This window comes from Dipteris shenzhenensis, chromosome 5 (genome assembly GCF_047967505.1).
Source record: "Dipteris shenzhenensis isolate YYH24624 ecotype China chromosome 5, Dip_SZ_1.0, whole genome shotgun sequence".
NCBI classification, from domain to species: domain Eukaryota; kingdom Viridiplantae; phylum Streptophyta; class Polypodiopsida; order Gleicheniales; family Dipteridaceae; genus Dipteris; species Dipteris shenzhenensis.
The window spans coordinates 58,030,498-58,051,307 of NC_141600.1; the positions used below are offsets into that span (position 1 = coordinate 58,030,498).

At 51.1% G+C, this 20,810-nt stretch overlaps 1 protein-coding gene across 1 annotated transcript in view; it reads right to left on the minus strand.

Annotated features, from left to right (window-relative positions):
* The window catches only part of LOC147902241 (uncharacterized), a 180,072-nt gene that overhangs the window by 15,692 nt on the left and 143,570 nt on the right, over positions 1-20,810 (minus strand). Inside the window, 1 exon segment of the mRNA XM_087374462.1 lies at positions 8,872-9,063. Coding sequence (XP_087230588.1) covers positions 8,872-9,063 — 192 coding nt within the window.

Below are 20,810 nucleotides of genomic sequence, written 5' to 3' on the forward strand. Positions count from 1 at the left end.
TTTTTTTTTGAGTGGACTTCTATTAAGTATGAAAGAACCTCCAAGAGCAAAACTCAGTGGAAAAATACATCATGCGAGACATGAAAAAATAAAACCAAAATCAAAATCAAGCTCCTATAACAAAGCGCGCTGCTGCAGGCCCCCCCCGCCCCCGCTCTCTGCCTCCTCCCTTGCGCGCTGCCTCCTCCCTCCCCTCCCCCCTACCTGCTGCTCTCCCCGCCTCCTCCCTCCCCTCCTTGCTTCTCCTCCCTCCCCTCCCCCCTACCTACTGCTCCCCCCACTTCCCCCCCCGCTTCCCCTCCCTCGCTGTTGCAGCCCCCCCCCGCGTGCTGCCTCCTCCCTCCCCTGCCCCCTACCTGCTGCTCCCCCCCGCCTCCCCCCCCACCTCCCCTCCCTCTCTCCCCTTCTCTACCTCCCGCGCTGCTGCACCCCCCCCCCCACGCTGCTGCCAGCTCCTCCCCCACGCTGCTGCCTGCCTGCACGCCCCCCCCATGCTGCTGCCTGCACAGCCCCCCCCCGCCCCCGCTCCCCCCCCCCCCCCCCTCTCCTCCACTCCTCCTCTCCTCTATCCTCCCCTCCTCTCCCTTCCTCCTCTCCTCTTGCTGCCCCCCCTCTCTCTTTGCTGACTCCTCCTCTCCTTGCTCTTTCCTCTCTCTCCCACCTTCCTTTCACCCTCTCCCTTCATCTGGAGTACCCTATTCTCCTTTAGGGGTCTCCTAGGCTTCAAGAAAGCGGACGGAGTTCTTCTTTGTGTTTGAATTGGCCTTTCCCACCTTGATTGACGAATGGGTTCCCATTCAGTCAATCCGTTACCGCCCACACCAGCCGCGAGAACCATCACTTTCTCAAAAGACGAGATGCATCAGTTGCAAAAGGATTTGGAGCATGAGTGCTCCATGACTCTCTTCGCACGCATCCATGGCTCCCACCCCTCCAAGTCACAAGCTAGAGATTGGATGCTTGCGGTGCTTCCCCAGGAGCTCGCCCCCCACCTTAAGGATGTTCGTCTATTGGGACGAGGTTTCTTTCAGGTGTGCCTAGATTCCCCAGACATCACGAGAGACCTGTTATATGCCGGGTTTCTATTTCTAGGCTATAGGAGGATTTTTTTGTTTCCCTTTCAACTGGGCTTTGATGCAGTTGAAGAGGACAAGTAGGGAGTTTCTGTTTTCATCAGGTTCCCTAGTCTTCCCTCAGTTTATCACCAGCTTCTTTCAATTATTGGCGAGAGGTTTGGTGTGGTAGCAGAGATCCCCCCTTTTCTTGGCGAGCCCTCTTCGACTGCTGAGGTGGTCAGGATGGATGGGGTACCCAGGGTTAGGGACATTGTCCAGGACCCTAATACTTCAGATCACACCTCCACTGCTTCGAAGGCTACCCCCTTGGAACCTCGGGAGGAGACTAGTGTTCAAGAGCCTTGTTCAACTCCACCCCAGGATCAACAGGCTGTACCTTCCTCATTAGCCCAGGTTGTTGGCACCTCATCCGCAGCACTTCTTGATCATGACTCAGAACAGGTGCCTCTTTCTATGGATAGAGGGAAGGGGGTCTTAAATTCTCTCCCTGCTTCGGTAGGAATCCTTCGTACCCCCTCCCCAGGACTGGCTCACCGGAACTCCTTTTTCGCTCTGGAGGACCTCTCTGACCTCCTAGATGATGATTTTGTACCTTCCACTTTCTGATAGCCAGTTATCGGCATCCCTTTTGAGAGATCTTTCTCTCTCTCACTTGTGGACTTTCCTCCCCTTGGACCTCGTGTATATGGCAGGAGTTCAGCTCCGGTGGAGGGTTCTTTTTCCGCCACCAGGTCGGGTAAGGTATTCCAAACCGCTTCCTCTCGCCGATGAGGATAGCCAGTTGGAATATACAGGGATTGGGCAGCATCCCTCATCGCCGTTGTAGACAGCTGATCAGGAATCAGCTCCATCCAAATGTTTTAGGTGGTTTCCTAGGCATTCTTTTTCTTCAGGAACACAAACTGGATGTCAGAGATTGCTCCTCTTGGCAGCTAGGGGGGACCTGGGAGAGACTGTGCCACAGCTTCCTCCAGACCGAGAGGAGGCGCTGCGGAGGAAGGGGGAGTGGGGCTGAAGTGAAAATCCACCGGATAGAAGGCTGCCAATCACCCCCCTCTCTGGGGGGTACATGCGCTGAGACCTTGTTGAAGCAAGAGCTTCCACGTCTGCCCTCCTGGGGTCAGACCGCAGATGACTAGCTTGCCAAGTAGTGCCTGACTCTGAAATCCTGGATCTATGATGCCGAGACCACCCTCTGTCTGGGGGAGAATGACCGTCTGCCAGGTGACCGGAGCTCTGGTGGTGCTGGAACCGTCTGAGCCAGACCAAAGAAAGTTCCGCACCAGTCTCCTCAGCTGCGCACGATCTCGAGAAGCACCTGCAAGAGGCCACATACCAAGCGGTGGCTAGAAGGACCTGATTGACCACAAGGGCCCTGCCTACCAGAGATAGCCGGGCCATGCTCCAGAAGGCTAGCTTCCGTCGTATGGAAGCTAGGACCGGTAGGAACTGCTGAGACGACGTGGTATCCAACCCTACCTGGAAGCCCAGGTAGCATGTCGTCTGTCCTCTAGGGATCCAACGAAACCCCAGGAAAATACCCCACTACGAGCTGGCTCTAGGATCCGTAAGAAAACCAACTGACTTATGCTAGTTGATTTTCGCCCCAGCGGCTAGGCAGAAAACCTCTAGAGACAGTCTCACTCGCTCCAGTGACTCAATATCATCCTGCACATACAGGGCCGTGTCGTTTGCATACTCGGAGTCTAGAAGTTCTGCATCATCCCTGATAGGGAGGCGCATCTCAGGAAGACCAGTGGTACGGGCTCGTAGGAAGTGAGCCATGGCCTCTGCAAAGAAGAGGAAGAGGTAGGGCGCAAGCGGGCAGGCCTGACGTACCGAGCGCTCGAGGGTGAATCTCTCCCCCATCCTGCCACCGATGATAACCCAACTGGAGGTCGATCTGTAGAGGCTAGCAATACCTCTAATCCACTCGTCCGGGAAACCAAACCGAGAAAGTGTGCCCTCCAAGAAGGACCAGTCTACCCTGTCATACGCCTTCTCAAAGTCAAGGAGTATGGCTAGGTGCTGGCCACTATGCTGGGCCCCACTCTGTTGCCTCTGAGAACGTGAAGATGTTGTCCAAAATACTGCGATCTTGGACAAAACCAGTCTGGGTGTCGTGGATCAAGTCATGTAGCAGAGGGCATATGCAGCTACGGATCATCTTGGCGAGGATTTTGTAGGTAGTGGGAAGGAGGGTGATAGGGCGCCACTGTCTGATCTCCTGACGGTCCCCCCCTTTGGGGATGAGAAAAATCAAGCCTAACGCAAGGCTCTCTGGCATTTGTCCGCTGGAAAAGATATGCTGGAAGGCTGGAGCAGGGGCTGGTGGATCTGCTCCCAAAAGGTGGTGAAGAAAGCTCTAGAGAGCCCATCCTCACCTGGGTGTTTCTGCCCATCAATATCTCTCACATCATCCTGCATATCTGCAACGGTGAACGAGACGAGCGCCTACAATCCAAGAATCCATCTCTGGCAATAAGTCTGTCAAGGAGCTCCAGAAAGCGGCTCTTCGTCTTAGGTCAGTCGGGGCATAGATATTGAGGATGCCAATGCGGGATCCCTCAATATTTAGGCCCACCCAAAGCGCTCGTCCTGGGATCAAGGTGCCATAACCGCACACATGTTGTACAAGAGGAGCGTCGATGGAGGTACAGACACCTCCGCTCCTCCCCTGCTCACCAATCAAAGGTTCCCAGTAGGTGTGGGAGTGCCCTGTGAGGATCTTCCCACACTTACTGGTCTGAGAAGCCGAAAGCTTCTGTTCCTGTAATAGGAGCACATCTACCCTTCCCACCAAAGCTGGTTGGAGCTCCTGTCTGAGCACCATCTTCCTGGGGCCACGGGTTCCAGATGAGTGGAACATGTTGACATTCCAAGAGATAATGCGTATACTCATGAAGAGGAGAGATGGGCCGCAAACAGTTGTCTGCTTGCGGTTGATGTCGAGGTGGTCAGAGGATGTCCGGTGTGCAGACGAAGGCGCTTCTATGAGGGTTTTGAGGGTGAGGCCGGATCATCCATAGAGCTCGGTGGTAAGCTCTCTCTAACCAACTCAAAGCCTCAGCCATAGAGATACTGTAGAAGCCCGCTACCTCTGAGGTCCTCCAAGGGTGGAGCCCTTCCGCGTATATCCACTCCAAAGGCGGACGAATGGTGACCAAAAGACGGAAGCGTTTAGCGCGGCGGCACCATCTCAGACGAACGTCTCCCTCCTTTCACTGCTGCTGAAGAAGCTCCACTGCTCTGCTACCAATCTAGTCCTGTACGTGCTCCTGGGACTGATCACGAATCGTCTCCCAAACATTTTCATTCGTCCATTGCTCAGTCCCGTCACTAGTGATAGTGAAGGAATAGCTGGGACCATCATGGGGGGCGAGGACGAACACCTTACCCTTCGCCCCCTTTCGGAGGAAGAAGATGCTGATGTCTAGGCATGCACGGAAGGAGCCAATACCAGCTGCATCCAAATAGTCCCAAGGTCCTGCTCGATAGAACTCCAAGGGGGTGCTGGCCGTCGAAAGAGCTAGAGTAGTGCTGGCCGCTTGAGGAGGGCCTCTCCCCTCCAACGGGCTGGGAGGGGTAGGCGTGGAGGAGGCCTGTGCTATCTTCGGGGGCGAAACCGAAGGAGGAGGGGGGGTCCCGACGGGATCATGCTCGAAGGAGGGGGGGGGCTGAAATCAAAGGTGGTGGGGGGGGTCCCAGAGGGGGGGGAGGTAGGGGAACCGAGGAGGTGGGGGGAGGAGGGGGGGGTGGGGTGAAAGGTGAGGAGGAGTCTGGCTGACCTTCTCCTTCCCTTTCTCCTTCCCCTTACCGGGCTGTTGCTGCTGACTGCTGACCTCAGGGGTCTCCTGCTGGGGAGGGGGATTTTTGGTTTTTGTTTTGTTTCTTTTCCTTTTCTTTTTGACCTCAGTCCAACCTTCCTCCTCTGGAGGGGTTGTCGACGCCTGGTGGGGGGGATCTTGAGCTGCCTCCGTCGGGGGTTCTGTCCTCGTGAAGCGAGGGCAAGAGAGCGCCTGGTGCCCAAAGCCGTGGCATCTCAAACACTGATCTGGGCGACCAGTGACCATAATGCGCTACATCACCACACCTGCGTCCGTCTCAATCTCGATCTCTGAGGGAATACTCTGCGGATCTAAGACTGCCACTTTGACGCGTGGAACCCCTTGGGTTGCCGCCGCATCAACGAAGGTGTCCTGTATGAGCCAGCCAAAGTGCGCCCCCAGGTCCTTGATGATCGGGCGAAGCTCTGCTGCGAGGCCTAGAAAGATGAGGATTTTGGATGGCAGGGGATGCGGAAGCGGGCATCGAAGTCCGCTACACTGAAACCCCTATACCACGGGACCATAAGGATGATCTTCCCACCCACGGAGGTAGGGGACCGTCTGACCATATCGCTCGCAGCCTACGCCGAGGAAAGCTTGAGCCAAAAGATACCACGTCCCATGAGTGCGACCTCCTCAATGTGGCTGTCCTCAAGGTATAGGGTGGATTGAAGCCAGTCCCTAATGTTTGCTCGTGAAGGGGAGTAGCCAATGACTCGTCCATATACGGAAGTGTGGGTAAAGTCGTTGGCAGCATACTTTACCAAGGAGACCTGATGCTCTGTCAGTGTTACGCGATAGGTTAAAAGAGGGGGGAGGTCCGTCTAGGCCACTAGTTTCGGGCTAAGGTCGCCGTACCGCACCAACAAACTGCAAAAGCTCCAAAGGAGAAAGAGGGGGGGGGGGCGCTGAAGCCGATGAGGTCTCTCCTGATGTCTACCCATGCAACAGCTTGCCCGAGGTCAGTAGGGCAGGCTATGCAGGCTGCACACAGGAGAAAGAGGCTCAGGGCTGGCGAGGAGAAGCAGAGGGGAGGCGGAAAGAGAGGAGAGAAGGGACGAGGTGAAGAGGAGGTCGAAAAGGAGGGGGGGGGGGGGGGGGAGGGGTGCACAGGAGAAGGGTGGGGGGAAGAGAAGCGGCAAAGGGGAGAGAGAAACGAAGGCGGAGGAGGGAAAGGAAAGGTGGAGGGTGGCGCAGGAGGAGGCGGGGGGGAGGAGAAACGGCAGCAGGGAGGGGAGAACGTAGGCGGAGGAGGGGAAGGAAGGGAGGAGGGAGGGTGGCAGCGCGGCACGAAGGTGGAGGAGGGGAAGGAATGGAGGAGGGAGGGTGGCAGCATGGCGCGAGGCGAAGGAGGGGAAGGAAGGAAGGGAGGAGGGAGGGTGGCAGCGCGGCACGAGGCGGAGGAGGAGAAGGAAGGGAGGAGGGTAAGTGGCAGCGCAGCGCGAGGGATGAGGTAGATGGGAGGGAGCTGGGAGAATTCGCAAGAGCTCCTGAGCGGCCTATGCACATTAGTGCATGCAGCCACTTGGAGATGTTTTACTGGTTCTTTGCCTTGCTATGAAAATGAATGACATATTTCCTATTTTTTATATTTTTGAGTCAAGGGTACTCGGCCCTGGGTAGTCTCCCAAAATGATTGCAAATATGGTTTTCTTGAGTCAATAAAGGTTCTCTGCCTTGGATAGTCCGCCTAAAATGATGTATTCATTTGTTTATTTTCTTGTGTGTGGCTCCATGTCCCTCATTGGTCCCTAGAGCCAAGGGGGGATGTATTGAGGGAACCTACTCTATATTGGTCTTAGATGGGTCTATCTATCAGGCCTGGATTTGAGTTTGAGAATGTTGGTGCTTTGGTTTCCTAGACCTTTGTGTCGGTCATGCATCCATACTAAGACATGAGCCTCTGAGTCATGTTTGGGACAGAGTGCTCAGTTCGACCTCTGAACCATGCTCAGACTTTAGCCTCTGAGATTGCATGGGAGCCATGTCTAGTTCTAACATCGCATTGTCCGATGACCATCATAGATCTTGTTCTGGGTTCCATGCCAATAGTCCCTCACGTTTCCTCCATGGGGAGTGTGAGTCAGTTTTGGTGTGTTCTAGTGAGTCCTTGTGTGATTTTTATAGTACTAGGTGTCTAGGAGTGCCACGTGTCATATTGGAAGTTATCCCATATACATTTGGTACTTAGTGTGTGTGCGCCTATCCTATAAAGGCATTGTATATGTCACTTTTCAAGTCGCTCAACTCATTCAAGTACAAGCTACTTTGGTCTATATGTGAGTACTTGTTCATTGCTTTCATTTCCTTTCCACTATGTTTACTATGTTTCCTTTTATTTCCATTTCATTATGTTTGCTATCTTTCCTTTTCGTTCCTATTGTTATCTTGCTTCTCTCCCTACCACTATGTTCTTTCACTTCACTGAAGGGAGACTAAAGAGAAAAAGAGGAAGGGAAATGCAAGGGCTAAGCACCGAATAGGATTTGTAGGAGAAACATTCGTGGCCATATCCAAGGCTAAGCCTAGGACAATGTTGGGTGCAACCTGAGAAGGGTCAGGGGTAGTCATCACGACCACCATAACTGGGATATTTGTAGTCCCAATAGGAATAGGGTTTGGGGTAAAAGATGGCTCCTCTTGCTTTGCGAGGGAAGTGGGGGGGGTGTGAAGGAGCAACTAGTTTAACCGCTACCTAGCATGGGGCAGCAGAATTGGGATATGCAGCTTGTGCCGGATGAGAAGGTGGTGCCACCAAAGCATTTTGTCAAGGATGATGGGCCACACCAGAAGCTTTCTTGTGTCTCTTCTTTGGGCAATCGGCAATCTCTAGCAAAATGACCAAATGCTTTACGAATACAACATTGGTTCTATCTAGCCAACGATCTCGAGTCTCTACCAAAAAGAGAACCATCAAATCACTAGAGATGATGTGGGCATCGAAAACATTAGGGTCATAGACAATGACCCTAACTCTAGGAATCCCATATGATTTGATTGCCTCTACCGCTAAAGATGATAAATCAGGGGGGATCTCAGTGACCACTCCAAAGGCAAATCCGATCGTGGTAAGGAGCCGATGGTACCCTTTGGGCAGACCTAGAAATTCGATGCCAAAGATAGGTTGTTTACCTACCCTTCTCAACTGGGTTGAATCCAGGACAGAAGGGCTTTAGGAAAATCTTCCTAGAACTGAGCACCAAGGGATTACCCTTGAGCACTATGCTGGCAGATCTAGGGGAATCAAATGCTACCCAAAATACGCCTTGTCCAAAAGTGGAATATTAGTGAGGTGCCAGGTGAGGTCCAAAGTAAGGTTGCAAGCATCTAGTCACTGGCATGTGATCTAGAAGGTTGTGACCCATGGAAGCATGCGAACAGGGTGGTGGAATTCTCAAGTTTCATATCCTTTTGTAATTGCAACAACTCATCTTTAGAAAAGATACACGTTCTCACGGTCGGTGAAAGTGGGCAAGGATTGGCTGGATGGGTCGCCATTCGTCAATCAAAGGTGGAAGGCCGATTCAACCGTTGAAGGATCTATCCATTGTTTGGAGAAGGGTTTTCCCCCAATCCTCTTGTTTCCTTGACAAAGTTTTTTGATGCAACAGGATAATGGATTTGGCTAATTTTTTATTATAAATCATTTCATGGGGGAATTTCAGCCTTTTTAGACAGTCCATCCTGGAATTAACAAGCACATCACTAGATAGTCACTAGATAGAAGAGTTGCAAGAACTATGCTAGAAGACACAGGATATAATTTTTAGAAGGAGACTAAAAAAATATATTCTATTGTAAATATTTCTTGTAGAAAAGTGTCCATTTCCTTCCTAGACTTTCCTGTGAATCTATAGGGAGCTTGTTATTGTTTTCTAATTTAAACCAAGTTTTTTATGAAATAATATTGTTCATGCAGGACAATAGGCGTCCCTAATTATTGAAGACAACCCTAAATGTCAACTTACTGTGTTCATGTTTTCTATCCATATAGCATCAACCGGACCATCAAATACTAGCCATTTCCTTTCAGGACTTGGATCTGCTGCTTGATTCCTAAACAGTCTAGCTAAGATTCCATCTGTCCATTCATGTGAAACAGGGTCAAACTGGCCATACAACTGCCCATTGTTATGGACTTTGGATTCAATACGTCATACCTGTTACAATGCCAAATAACATTTGATATATGATATGTATGGATTCATGACAAATGTTCGTATAAACAGAATATAATGCGAGTTTATATTGTTCAAAGAATTTTCATGGACTCAAATGGGAGTCAACAAAATTTCAGTTAGGCATGATTTTTTATGCTATCAAAGAGAAAAACCTGTCAAAATCTCATTCAGCCACAATTTCATGTTCCAAAATCGAGAAATATTTATGCTACAAAGTCAAATCAAAATTTTAAAAGAAAAGATTTGGCATGTGATGGGAATCTTTCTAGCAAATTCATGCTCATATACCTGAATATAATCAAAATAATATCTACGAATGTGATTATCAAGTCAAATCAAAGGCTAAGAAGAAGGATTTGATACGTGGTGGGTCCACAAGGCTGAAATTTTAGATGTCCCACCACTTGGCATAATTTTAATGTGTCTTTAGACCTTGTGCACTTGAGCTATATGTAACTCTTTATACACTTCAAATCCAATAGAAAAGCTTGGATAATACAAAGTTTCAATCTAGTGACTCCTTGTTTGAAATATGAAAAGGAAATATATAATTACTTGGAAATCTTAGCATGAAGACAATTGATCATAATATCGTTCCGAAATAAAAAGCATATAATGCTGATGAATTCCTTGCGTTGATCAGACCTTGTTGTCTCTGTGCCAACATGGACTTAGGTAGTACAGAATGTGTGTGTAGAGTAGCGGCAAAGCTCCGCTTGTACTTGCATAAGGCTAGGAATAATCCCTCTTAGAAATCCAACTTGCATGTTCTACATGCAAGTTCTACATACGATTCCTACATGTAACTCCTACATGCGAGTTCTACATGCAACTCCTACATGCGAGTTCTACATGCAACTCCTACATGCAACTCCTACATGCATGTTCTACATGCAAGTCCTACATGCGAGTTCTACATGCAACTCATACATGCAAGTTCTACATGCGAGTTCTACATGCAACTCCTACATGCAACTTCTATATGCAAGTTCTACATGTAGAGAGAGAATGTCTCACAATTCCTACATGCAGAGAGAGAAGCTCTCCAACTTGTATAAATACCCCATAATGGAATGAAGCCCACACTCTTTGGGGCATTGTGTTGAGTTCTACTTTGGTATTCCAAGCAATTGTTTGAAGTGTCCATGCTTCCTTGCACTCCACGTCCAAAAGCATGTCCTAACCTTGCAACTCCTCCTTCCCTCTCCTCCAACCTTGCAACCCATCCTCTCCCTCTTCTCCTTCCTTCTCCTCCTCCTCCTCCTCCCCCCCCTCCCCCTCCCCCCTTCTCCTCCTCCTCCCTCCTCCTCCTCTTCTCCTCCTCCCTCCTCCCTCCTCCTTCTCCTTCTCCTCCTCCCTTCTCCTTCCCTCCTCCTCCTCCTCCTCCTCCTCCCTCCTTCTCCTCTTCTTCTTTTTACGGAAGCACATTCTGTCACAACCACCACAAGTTATGGGCAATCAATGATTAAAGGTTCTAAATGCCATAACCCAAACGAAAAATTAAAACCACCTCCCTAGTCAAACGTGGACAAATTCAAAGCTGCAAATGTATTTGACTACTCAAACATGGACAAATTCAAAGGTGCACATGTGTTTGACGAATCCACAGCTCCCCCTCCTTCCCTATAAAAGAGCACCCATCCCTCTTATACTTTTTCTTTCACATCTTGCCTCCATCCCCTCCCCCATTCCGAGCCCTACGCAAGACACTCCTCCCTCTCCATCGACCACCACCCCTACTCCCATCCTCACACGGTAAGTTACTTCGAGCCCATCTCGCAGCGATAACCTAGCCATTCACCCACTATTCAATTGTCCTCAACAATCCTGTTACATCGAGAAAGTCTTGGAGAGCATTCAGGTGACCATCTCTTCCTTCCTCTGGATTTCCATCAAAGTTTTTCGTTTTTCGTCAACATTTTCCGTTCATCAAGTTTTTCTTTTTTTCTTTTTTCCCCCTCCCCCTCCTCCATCTCCCCCTCCACCCTCCACCCCTTCCATCTCCACCAACCTCCCCCCCCCCCTCCCCTTCCCCCTTCTCCATCTCCCCCTCCACCCTCCACCCCTTCCATCTCCACCACCCCTTCCCCCCCTCCCTCCTCCATCTCCCTCTCCACCCTCCACCCCTTCCATCTCCACCACCCCTTCCCCCCCCTCCTCCATCTCCCCCTCCCCCTTCTCCATCCCCATCTCCCCCTCCACCCTCCACCCCTTCCATCTCCACTAACTACCTTAAGGGCCTCAAGCCCATAACTAACAACTAAGGGCTAAATTTATATTTATTATTATTATTATTATGTTTTTAATAATTAATTTAAATTAATTTTTCTTTTTAAATTTTTTTTTCGGGGAGGGGGTAGGGGGTGTCGCGCTGCGGCCGATGGGAGGGGGGTGGTGGCTGGAGGGGATTTGGGAGGGGATCGTAGATGGAGGAGGTAGGGGCGGGGCACGGATGGAGGAGGTATAGGGTGGGGCGGGGCGGGCGGATGGAGGAGGTAGGGTGGGACGGAGGCTGGCGGAGCGGGCGCCGAGAGTTTTGTAGTAAGGACTTTTAAGCCCTTACTTTAATAGAAGGGCTAAAGAGCCCTTTAGGTAGAATGAGGTTAGGGAGCGGATGGCCGGGGGGTAGAGAGAGAGAGAAAGAAAGAAAGAAAGAAATTTTATTAAAGGTCCACGGAAGGCCATACATGGCCTATGGGACACAAAATCATCCGAAAGGAAAATACATCATCAACGATGCGCCAACTAGGTGGCCTCATCGTAATACCGCTAAGATGCCAAAAATGGCTACAAAAATCCTAGATACAAAATGAAATGAAATAGAGTACCAAAATTGCCTAGATACAAAATGTAAAATATGGAATATGAGGAACATCGTCTTCCCTAAGGGGTCTGTGATCCAAAGAAATGATGGAAGTCATGGCCATCGACCATGCCTCCTGCCATGAGTGTGAAGATCTGGGCAAGTGTCAAATGGGCTGCTGGCGGTGCCAAGTCTCCATGGAGCAATCTCCTCCGAAAATCTGCCATCATCCTCCGTCGTCTAGAAATAAAGCGACGGGTACGGCCTCTGTGTAAGATCATCCTGCGGTGCTGCCGGATCATGTCATATGTACATCCTCGGGGTGGAACCATCGGTGCTCTCTGGCAAGATGGGCTATCTCTGTGCTCATGGTCCTGCGCCTCGTCCTGCTCCTCATGAATAACTAGGTCTCTGGCAGGGATGCGACGGTGCTCTCTGAGGAATCTCTCTCTGTATCTGGTGATCTCCCTGATGAACAACGCTAAGCAATACCGATCCTCATACTCCATAATCCGAGAGAGAGGTCCAAATCCGTGCCCAAATAAACAGTGAAATCTGCCACGGATCTCATAATATAAAGGGCATCTGCAAACAAAGTACTCCTCAGTCTCCACCTCCCCCATAGTGCAACAAGGGCATATCCTAGTCTCTCGCCTGGGTCTATGTCCGGTAGCTGTACGACGCATCCTGCCGGCCTCAACGTCTAATCTGTGGGAAGATACCCTGAGCTGGCCCAAGGCAATCCTGAGTGAGTGCGACATATGAACGCCGATATATCCTGGGGATATGATGAAGCCATCCTCTGAAATCCTGAGAAAATGGTCACGATATGTGGCCATCTTCGTAGGAAGCTCCGTGGGATGAACCCAAGTGCGAAACGTGTATAGCTGCAACAAATCTGCCCTGATAACCTGACTGAGCTCATGTCGAGTGAGAGGGAGGTGAGGGGCATCTATGCTGTATCGAAATGGTGGCAGCCTATCCATATCCAAGCCCAGCGAGGTGAGCCATGTGGAGAGTGTGTGGTACCAACAAAAAGTATGACCTCTCTCCGCTAACATCTGCGAGGATGTCAGTGCTAGCCACGGTAATCGTGCTCTGCCTGCTGCTGAGTCTCCGAGCGCCCTGATCCTATGCAAGTACGTAACTGACTGAAATGCTGCATCTAGCGCTAGGGGTGTAGCTCCGAACTCTGCGAACGTAATCTGATGCGGTACCGTGGGCTTCGCTCTGATCAATCTGGAGAACATGATGATCTGTAACCTCTCTACTCGTCTCCAATTTGCAACGCTGAGATCTCCTGCCCAAAAGGGGCTAGCATACATGACTGCAAGTCTCACCAGCGTATCGAAAAGTAAGGACTTCATGTCGGGATGCTGAAAATGTGACTGTGCACACTGCCTCTCGAGAAGAGCCAAGGCGGCATACCCTCTACTGATCCTATCTCGTGCTGCATGCGTCATGGTGAAGACTGGACCTCTAAATGTGGCACCCAAATATGTATACTCCCTGACTAGCTCCACCTCCTGCCCATCAAATGTGAAAGAGAACTCGCCTCTCCTATAAACCTGGTATGACGTGTTGAAGACCATGACTTTGGTCTTCCCAAGGTTTACAGACAACCCTCTGTCCTGACAAAAGCTGTGGAGTGCATGGAGATGTGCCTGTAAACCCTGCTGGGAGGAAGAAATAAGAACCACGTCATCTGCATAGAGGAGAATCGGTATCGTGGATCCTGCCAGTAAAGAACCTGTACCACCCATCGTCTGTATGTACATCTCTAACTCATCGATATAGAGACCAAAGAGTGTCGGAGACAAAGGACACCCCTGCTTCACCCCTATCGTACTGCGTACTTCCCCCGACAGCCCCGCCCGTGTCCTGACTCTACTTGTGACTCTCTCATACAAGGCCATGATCGCCCATTGAATCTCCCCATTGAATCCCAAGTCACGGAGTCGCTGGAAGAGTCTGAAACGCGGCACAGTGTCAAATGCCTTTCTGAAGTCCACGAAGCAACAATAGAGCCGTTGCTTACGTGACTTCGCCTCCTCAATCAAAGCCCTGAGTGTGAAGATATGATCTAGAGTCGAGTGCTCTGCACGAAATCCTGCCTGCCCTCTAGCTCTCATGCCTGTCGCCTCGGCATGGTCATTTATATGTCCTTCTAGAATGGTCGCATAAATCTTGGCCATGACATGGCCAATCATAATGGTCCTGTAGTTCGACGCCTCCAAAGGATCCCCCGACTTGTGTATGGGTACTATGGTATTTTCTAGCCAACTAGGTGGAAGACCTGTACAAATGGACTCGTTAAAAAGACGGGAGAGGACTGTAGCTAAGGCATCAATCCCATGGATTACATACTCCGCTTGCAATCCATCATGGTCCTTAGCTCTCCCAGTCTTCAAACGATGAGCTGCTGGTCGGACACTATTGGATGAGAATAAGGCAGAGGAGGTGGGTCTAGGCACATGGGATAAGTCGATCTGTGGCTGGTCTGGAATATCATATAAAGTGGAAGTATAGGCAAGCCAAACCTGCGGGTCTGTAAGAGGAGTTTGAGATTTCAAGCGAAGGAATTTCTTCCAGAATTCCTTGGAATCACAGCTGAAAAGTAAACTTCTCAGCTCCTCCTCATTTTGGGCTAGAAATTGGCACTTTTTGCATCGCACCAAACGCTTGTAACTCTTCTTGGTCTCAATGAGGAGGGGAGACTTCTCCTGTGTCTCAAGGCGAAGCTTCCTGCGGAGTTCTTTACACTCCTCATTATACCATCCATTACAAGGCACAAGACCGACTGGTGGAGGACTGGATGTGTGGCAAGTGACGGGGAAGGACTTGTGGGCTGCTGAGATGATGGAGGTATGTACAAGGTCCCACCGATCCTGTGTGGAGGGTAGGGCATCGAGAAGGTGCGGACGGAGAAGACCACTCAGGTGCTGGCTATAAATATCATCAAACTGGTGGTCAAAATGAACCTCATAGTATGGCTGACGCTCATGATGTCTAGAAGGGGGGGCATGAGGAATCTGGGTAAGAATAAAGTGCAGACGTGCATGATTGGCTGAAGGCATAAAAGGGTCGACTGTGAGGTTATGTAATCAATGACGCTCGTGCCACCACCCGCGAAGGGAAAACATGTGGCTGTGGATGAATGCGGCCACTGTCGAAGTCCATTATAAATGACCATGCCGTGCGATGAGAGAAGCTCCAATAGGCGATGTCCCTGATCTGTCACCTCTACCCCTCTATCTGAAGATAAGCGTGGAAAACTCTCATCTGGGGCAGCTGGAACTAAGACTGGATCCTCAGCAAAGTCCAAAATCTCTGCCTGTCTGTCTGATGTCCTCGCGTTGAAGTCTCCTAAAAGGATGACCTCTCCGCGGCGTGAGTACTCCAATACATCGGCTAACAAATCCTCAAAAGGTGATTGTCCTGGTCCATCTGAGGCATAACGAGACTGTCTCGGGGGAAAGTAGCATACTGCAATAAACAAGTCTCTCAGGGGGGGTCTCCTGATCCGTACCCAAAGATATCTGGCCCGATGGTCTCTGCTCATGACTGTGAGTATCGATCTGAGATGCTCTCTATAAAGAACTGCCACACCGCCAGATCCTCTGACTCCTCCTGATCGTCTAGTCTGCTGTCGAAAGACAGACTCCCAGGCATACCCTGTCACCTGCGGCAAGCCTCTCTCTGGGCTCTCATGGGTCTCTGTAAAGAAGACGATGTCCTGATCAAAAAAGGCCTCTCGTAAGTTGCCAGGCTGAGCTGTGAGGGAACCATTACAGTTCCAAACTGCGAAACTCAAGCTATCTGGCAGACTACGTGTCCCATAGGCCTCGTGTCGTCAACTGTGGGCTCCAGCCGGTTTAGATCGCATAGCTCCTATCAAAAGTCTGCCCTCTCTGATCACGGCCCACTTGCCCTCACGACGGGCAACATCCCTCTGTGCAATGAGACGTCTATGCTCCTCCCACTGAAGAGCTGTAAGGTCCTCATCCATGTGAATCTGTGGATGGTCCCTCAATCTGGATCTCCTTCGTAATGCTGCGAGACGGGCCTCAGCATCTCTGAATCTGATGATAAGTGGCTGGTGCCGTGCTGGATCCCGGCCCACTCGATATGCAGCTACTATGCCATGATCCTGAACTCCGAGTGTCCCAGATATGAAATCTGTCGCCTGATCCATGGCTGATCTCGTATCTGATCGCTCAACTCCGCGGATGCGGATGTTGAGGGCCTTCTGAGCTCGCCGCTGACTCTCGGCAATAGTCTCAGAGACTGTGGTCTGCTGGGCCTGTGGGGCTCTACGCACAACGTCCACCCACTCTGAGGTCTTCTGTACCTCTGTCTGCAGTGTGGCCAACCTCTCCTCAACTGCTGCACTAGCTGGAGGAGCTACATGCAGCTGCTGGAGGCGATCATCGCATGCCACAACATGCTCCTCAATGCGTGTCTCCAGCTGCACTATGCGCTCAGCATGTGTCCGTAACTGGATATCCCGATCAATATCTCTGGTATGAAGCTGGCGAATATGGGAGTCCTGATCAGATCTATGACTCTCAACTGTCGATAGCTGATCAGTCAGTGTGTGTATCTGTGCTGTGAGAGACTGAATCGCAACGCCCTGAAGTCTGCAAGTCTCCATGCACTGCATAACTAAATCTCTCAATCGCAGATTATCTGCCAGGACTGCTTCCGCTGTGGAGGGTGAAGGGGAGAGGGGGTACAAGGATGAGGGGGTAAGAGGGTAAGAAGGTGAGTAAAGGAGGGGTGCAGAAAATGGAGGTCCTGAAGAGAGAGATCCGGTAGAAGGAAGTAGGGAGTCAGGGACCGAAGAAGAGCGTGCACTAGGGGAGGAAGGGGCTGAAAGGGAGGGTCGGTGGGGAGAGGTGGGAAGAAGCTGGGTAGGGACTAGGGGAGGGGAAGAAGAGGAGGGAGGAGGCTGGGTAGGGAATAGGGAAGGGGAGGAAGAGGAAGGAAGAGGATGGATAGGGACTAGGGGAGGGGAGGAAGAGGAAGGAAGAGGATGGGTAGGGACTAGGAGAGGGGAGGAATAAGCAAGGGAAAGGGCTAGGGAGGAATGAACGGGAGCAAGAGGAGGAGGTGAGACTGAAGGAGGGAGAGGAGGAGGATTGAGTAGAGGAGGTGGGTAGGAAAGGGTTGGGATTGAGGCAAGGGAGGTAACCGGAAGTGATGGGGGAGATGGAAGTAAAGGAGATGGGGTCGGAGCCACAGGAGGATTGAGTAAAGTAGATGGGTAAGAAAGGGTTGGGGTGGAGGCAAGGGAGGTCGTTGGAGGTGGTGGGGAAGGAGATGTTAAGGGTAAAGAAGAACTTGCCTCTTCGGCTCTTGTACTGCTGCCTATGCTTTTATCTTTCTCTACTTTTGCTCCTTGGAGGGCCATGGTGGAGCTCCTTGTTTGTGGCATCTCCTTACTCCTGGAAGTGCTGAATTCTCTGCTCAAAACTGCCTCTAAGGGCCATGGTGTAAGTCTATTCGCACGGGGGGGGGGGGGGAGAGAGAAGTTTAAGACTTTCCTTAAACCCCCTTCCCTTCCAACAGAGGCTTCCGCAGGGAGCTGAGCTGCTGGCTTGCACAGGGAGGTTGCGGGGCTGAGCAGGAGCAACAGGGAGCTGAGCTACTGGCTTGCACAGGGAGGTTGCGGGGCTGAGCAGGAGCAACAGGCAGGAGGCGAGAGAGGAGCAGCTTGCGCAGGGAGGGTTGGCGGGGCTGAACAGGAGGGAGCTGTTGCGACTGAGCAGGAGGGAGCTGTTGCTGTGAGAGAGGCTGAGGCGGAGGGAAAGGGGCTGAGCGGGTGAGTGGCGGGCTGAGGCTGAGCGGGTGAGTGGCGGGCTGAGGCTGAGCGGGCTGTGAGAGAGAGAGAGAGAGAGAGAGAGACCTAACAAGTTTTCTGTTGGCGGGGCTGAGCAGGAGGGAGCTGTTGCGACTGAGCAGGAGAGGGAGCTGTTGCTGCGAGAGAGGCTGAGGCGGAGGGAAAGGGGCTGAGCGGGTGAGTGGCGGGCTGAGGCTGAGCGGGTGAGTGGCGGGCTGAGGCTGAGCGGGCTGAGAGAGAGCACACAACACTGAGAGAGAGAGAGAGAGAGAGAAAGAAAGAAAGAAAGAAAAGAAAGTGTATTATTGTCCACTAAAGGCCAAAATGGGCCCATGCGACATCAAGAACTCTGCATACAAGATAGCACAAAATCAACGTGCCACAAAGAAGAGGCATCGTCGAATATCATCTAAGTGCTACGCAATACAATGCAAGTGAAAGTACATAATGTCAAATCTGAGCCTAAATACAAAGTAAACTAGATGCAAGGAAACCGCCCCTGGGTGCAAAATGGGGGGATGAGTACAATATGCCAATGCAAAGATACAAGTCCAGGTGGCACGGAGTCTGAGAACCAAAATAATACTGGAAATCCTGTCCATCGACTCTGCCTCCTGCTATGAGAGTACAAATCTGAGCAAAGGTGAGGTGAGCAGCTGGTGGGGCGAGATCTCCATGAGTAAGTCTCCTCCGAAAAGCTGCCATCATCCTGGAGCGTCTGGAGATGAAGCGACGAGTACGTCCCCTATGTAACAAGATCCTACGGCGTCTACAAACCATCTCATATGTACATCCACAGGGTGGAGGCATGTGTCCTGTGTGAGCTCTGACCTCCTCGTGCTCCTCCTGGTCTCTGTCCTCTGGTATAGCGTGTGCCTGAGCTCTATCAGGCTGGGCTCTATCACGCTCCGGTCTGTGCTGATGGTCTCTGAGGTAGTCTCGTCGAAGCATAGTGGCCTCCCTGACATAAAGATCTAGGCAATGCTGATCCTCGTAGTCCATCACTCGTGAGAGAGGTCCAAAGCCATCCGTGAAGAGACAGTGGAATCTACCTCTGAGCTCATAATATAGCGGGCATCTACAAATGAAGTGCTCCTCTGACTCCACCTCTCCCATGGTGCAACAAGGGCAGATCCTGGTCTCTTGGCCTGGTCGCCGTCCATCCTCCATGCGTCGCATCCTACCAGCCTCTATCTCGAGCTGATGCGAAGAGACTCTAAGCTGGCCAAGGGCAATCCTCAGTGAGTGGGACATGTGGATACCTGTATAGCCTGGTGGAATGACAAATCCATCCTCTGAGATCCGAAGGAAGTGGTCACGATATGTGGCCATCTTCGTCGGAAGCTGCGTGGGATAAATCCAAGTGCGATACGTATGAAGCTGCAGCAAGTCTGCTCTCGTGACCTGGCTAAGCTCGTGGCGAGTCAACTCGAGATGAGGGGCATCTATGCTGTATCGGAAGGGAGGCAGTCTATCCATGTCTAGTCCAAGAGACGTGAGCCACCTAGTGAGTCTGAAGTACCAGCAGTATCGGGCCCCAGATCGTGCCAACTCCATAGAAGATGCAAGTGCTAACCATGGCAACCGAGCTCTGCCTGCTACTGAGTCTCCAAACTCCCTAACCCTATGCAAATACATGACCGACTGAAACGCTGCATCCAATGCAAGGGGAGTAGCTCCAAACTCTGCTAGCATGATCTCGTGCGGAACTGTAGCCTTGGCCCTAATGAGCCGAGAGAACATGATGATCTGTAACCTCTCTACTCGTCTCCAATCTGCAGCGCCGAGGTCTCCTACCCAGAAAGGAGCTGCATACATCGCAGCTGGTCTCACCAATGTATCAAAAAGCAAGGATATCGTATCGGGATGCTAAAAGTGGGACTGAAAACACTGACGCTCAAGATGAGCCAACGAAGCATACCCTTTACTAATCCTATCTCGTGCTGCATATGTCATGGTGAAAACCGGTCCCCTGAAAACTGCCCCCAAATAAGTGTACTCTCTAACAAGCTCAATGGGCTGTCCGTCATATGGGAAGCAAAACTCATCCGTGCTGTAAATACGATCAGAGGTGTTGAAAACCATAACCTTGGTCTTGCCAAGGTTTACGGTCAACCCCCTGTCCTGACAAAACCTGTGGAGTGCCTCAATATGTGCCTGGAGGCCCTGAGCAGTAGAGGAAATGAGAACCACATCGTCCGCATACAGGAGGATAGGAATGGAGGATCCTGAGAGAGTAGAGCCCACACCGCCTGTCATCTGTATAAACATCTCTAGCTCATCAATATATAATCCAAAGAGAGTAGGAGAGAGCGGGCAACCCTGCTTCACCCCAATCGTGCTGCATACCTCCTCTGAGAGCCCCTCACATGTCCGAACCCGACCAGTGACCCTCTCATACAAAGCCATGATAGCCCACTGTATCTCTCCACTGAAGCCCATCTGGCAAATCCTCTGAAACAATCTGAATCGCGGAACTGTGTCAAATGCCTTCCTGAAGTCCACGAAGCAACAATAAAGCCGTTGCCTTCGTGACTTCGCCTCCTCTACCAGTGCCCTGAGTGTGAGGATGTGGTCAAGTGTCGAATGATCCCTGCGAAATCCAGCCTGCCCTCTGGCTCTGAGTCCTGTCATCTCGGCATGGTCATTTATACAGCTTTCCAAAACTGATGCATAGATCTTGGCCATAACGTGGCCAATCATGATGGTCCTGTGATTCGACGGCTCCATAGGGTCCCCCGACTTGTGGATAGGTACTATGGTATTGCCTAACCAGGACTGTGGTAGGCCTGTACAAACAGACTCATTGAAGAGACGGGAAAGAACAAAATCTAAGGCATCAATCCCATGGATTACATACTCCGCTTGCAATCCATCATGATCCTTAGCTCTCCCGTTCTTCAATCGGTGGACTGCTGCACGGACACTCTCTGGTGTGAAGAGACTAGATGAAGCTGGCCTAGGGGAATGGGATAAATCGATGGCTGGCTGATCTGGAACATCGTATAGAGCTGAAGTGTATGCAGACCAGACACGTGGATCTGTGAGGGGGCTCTGAGACTTCGAGCGGAGGAATTTTCT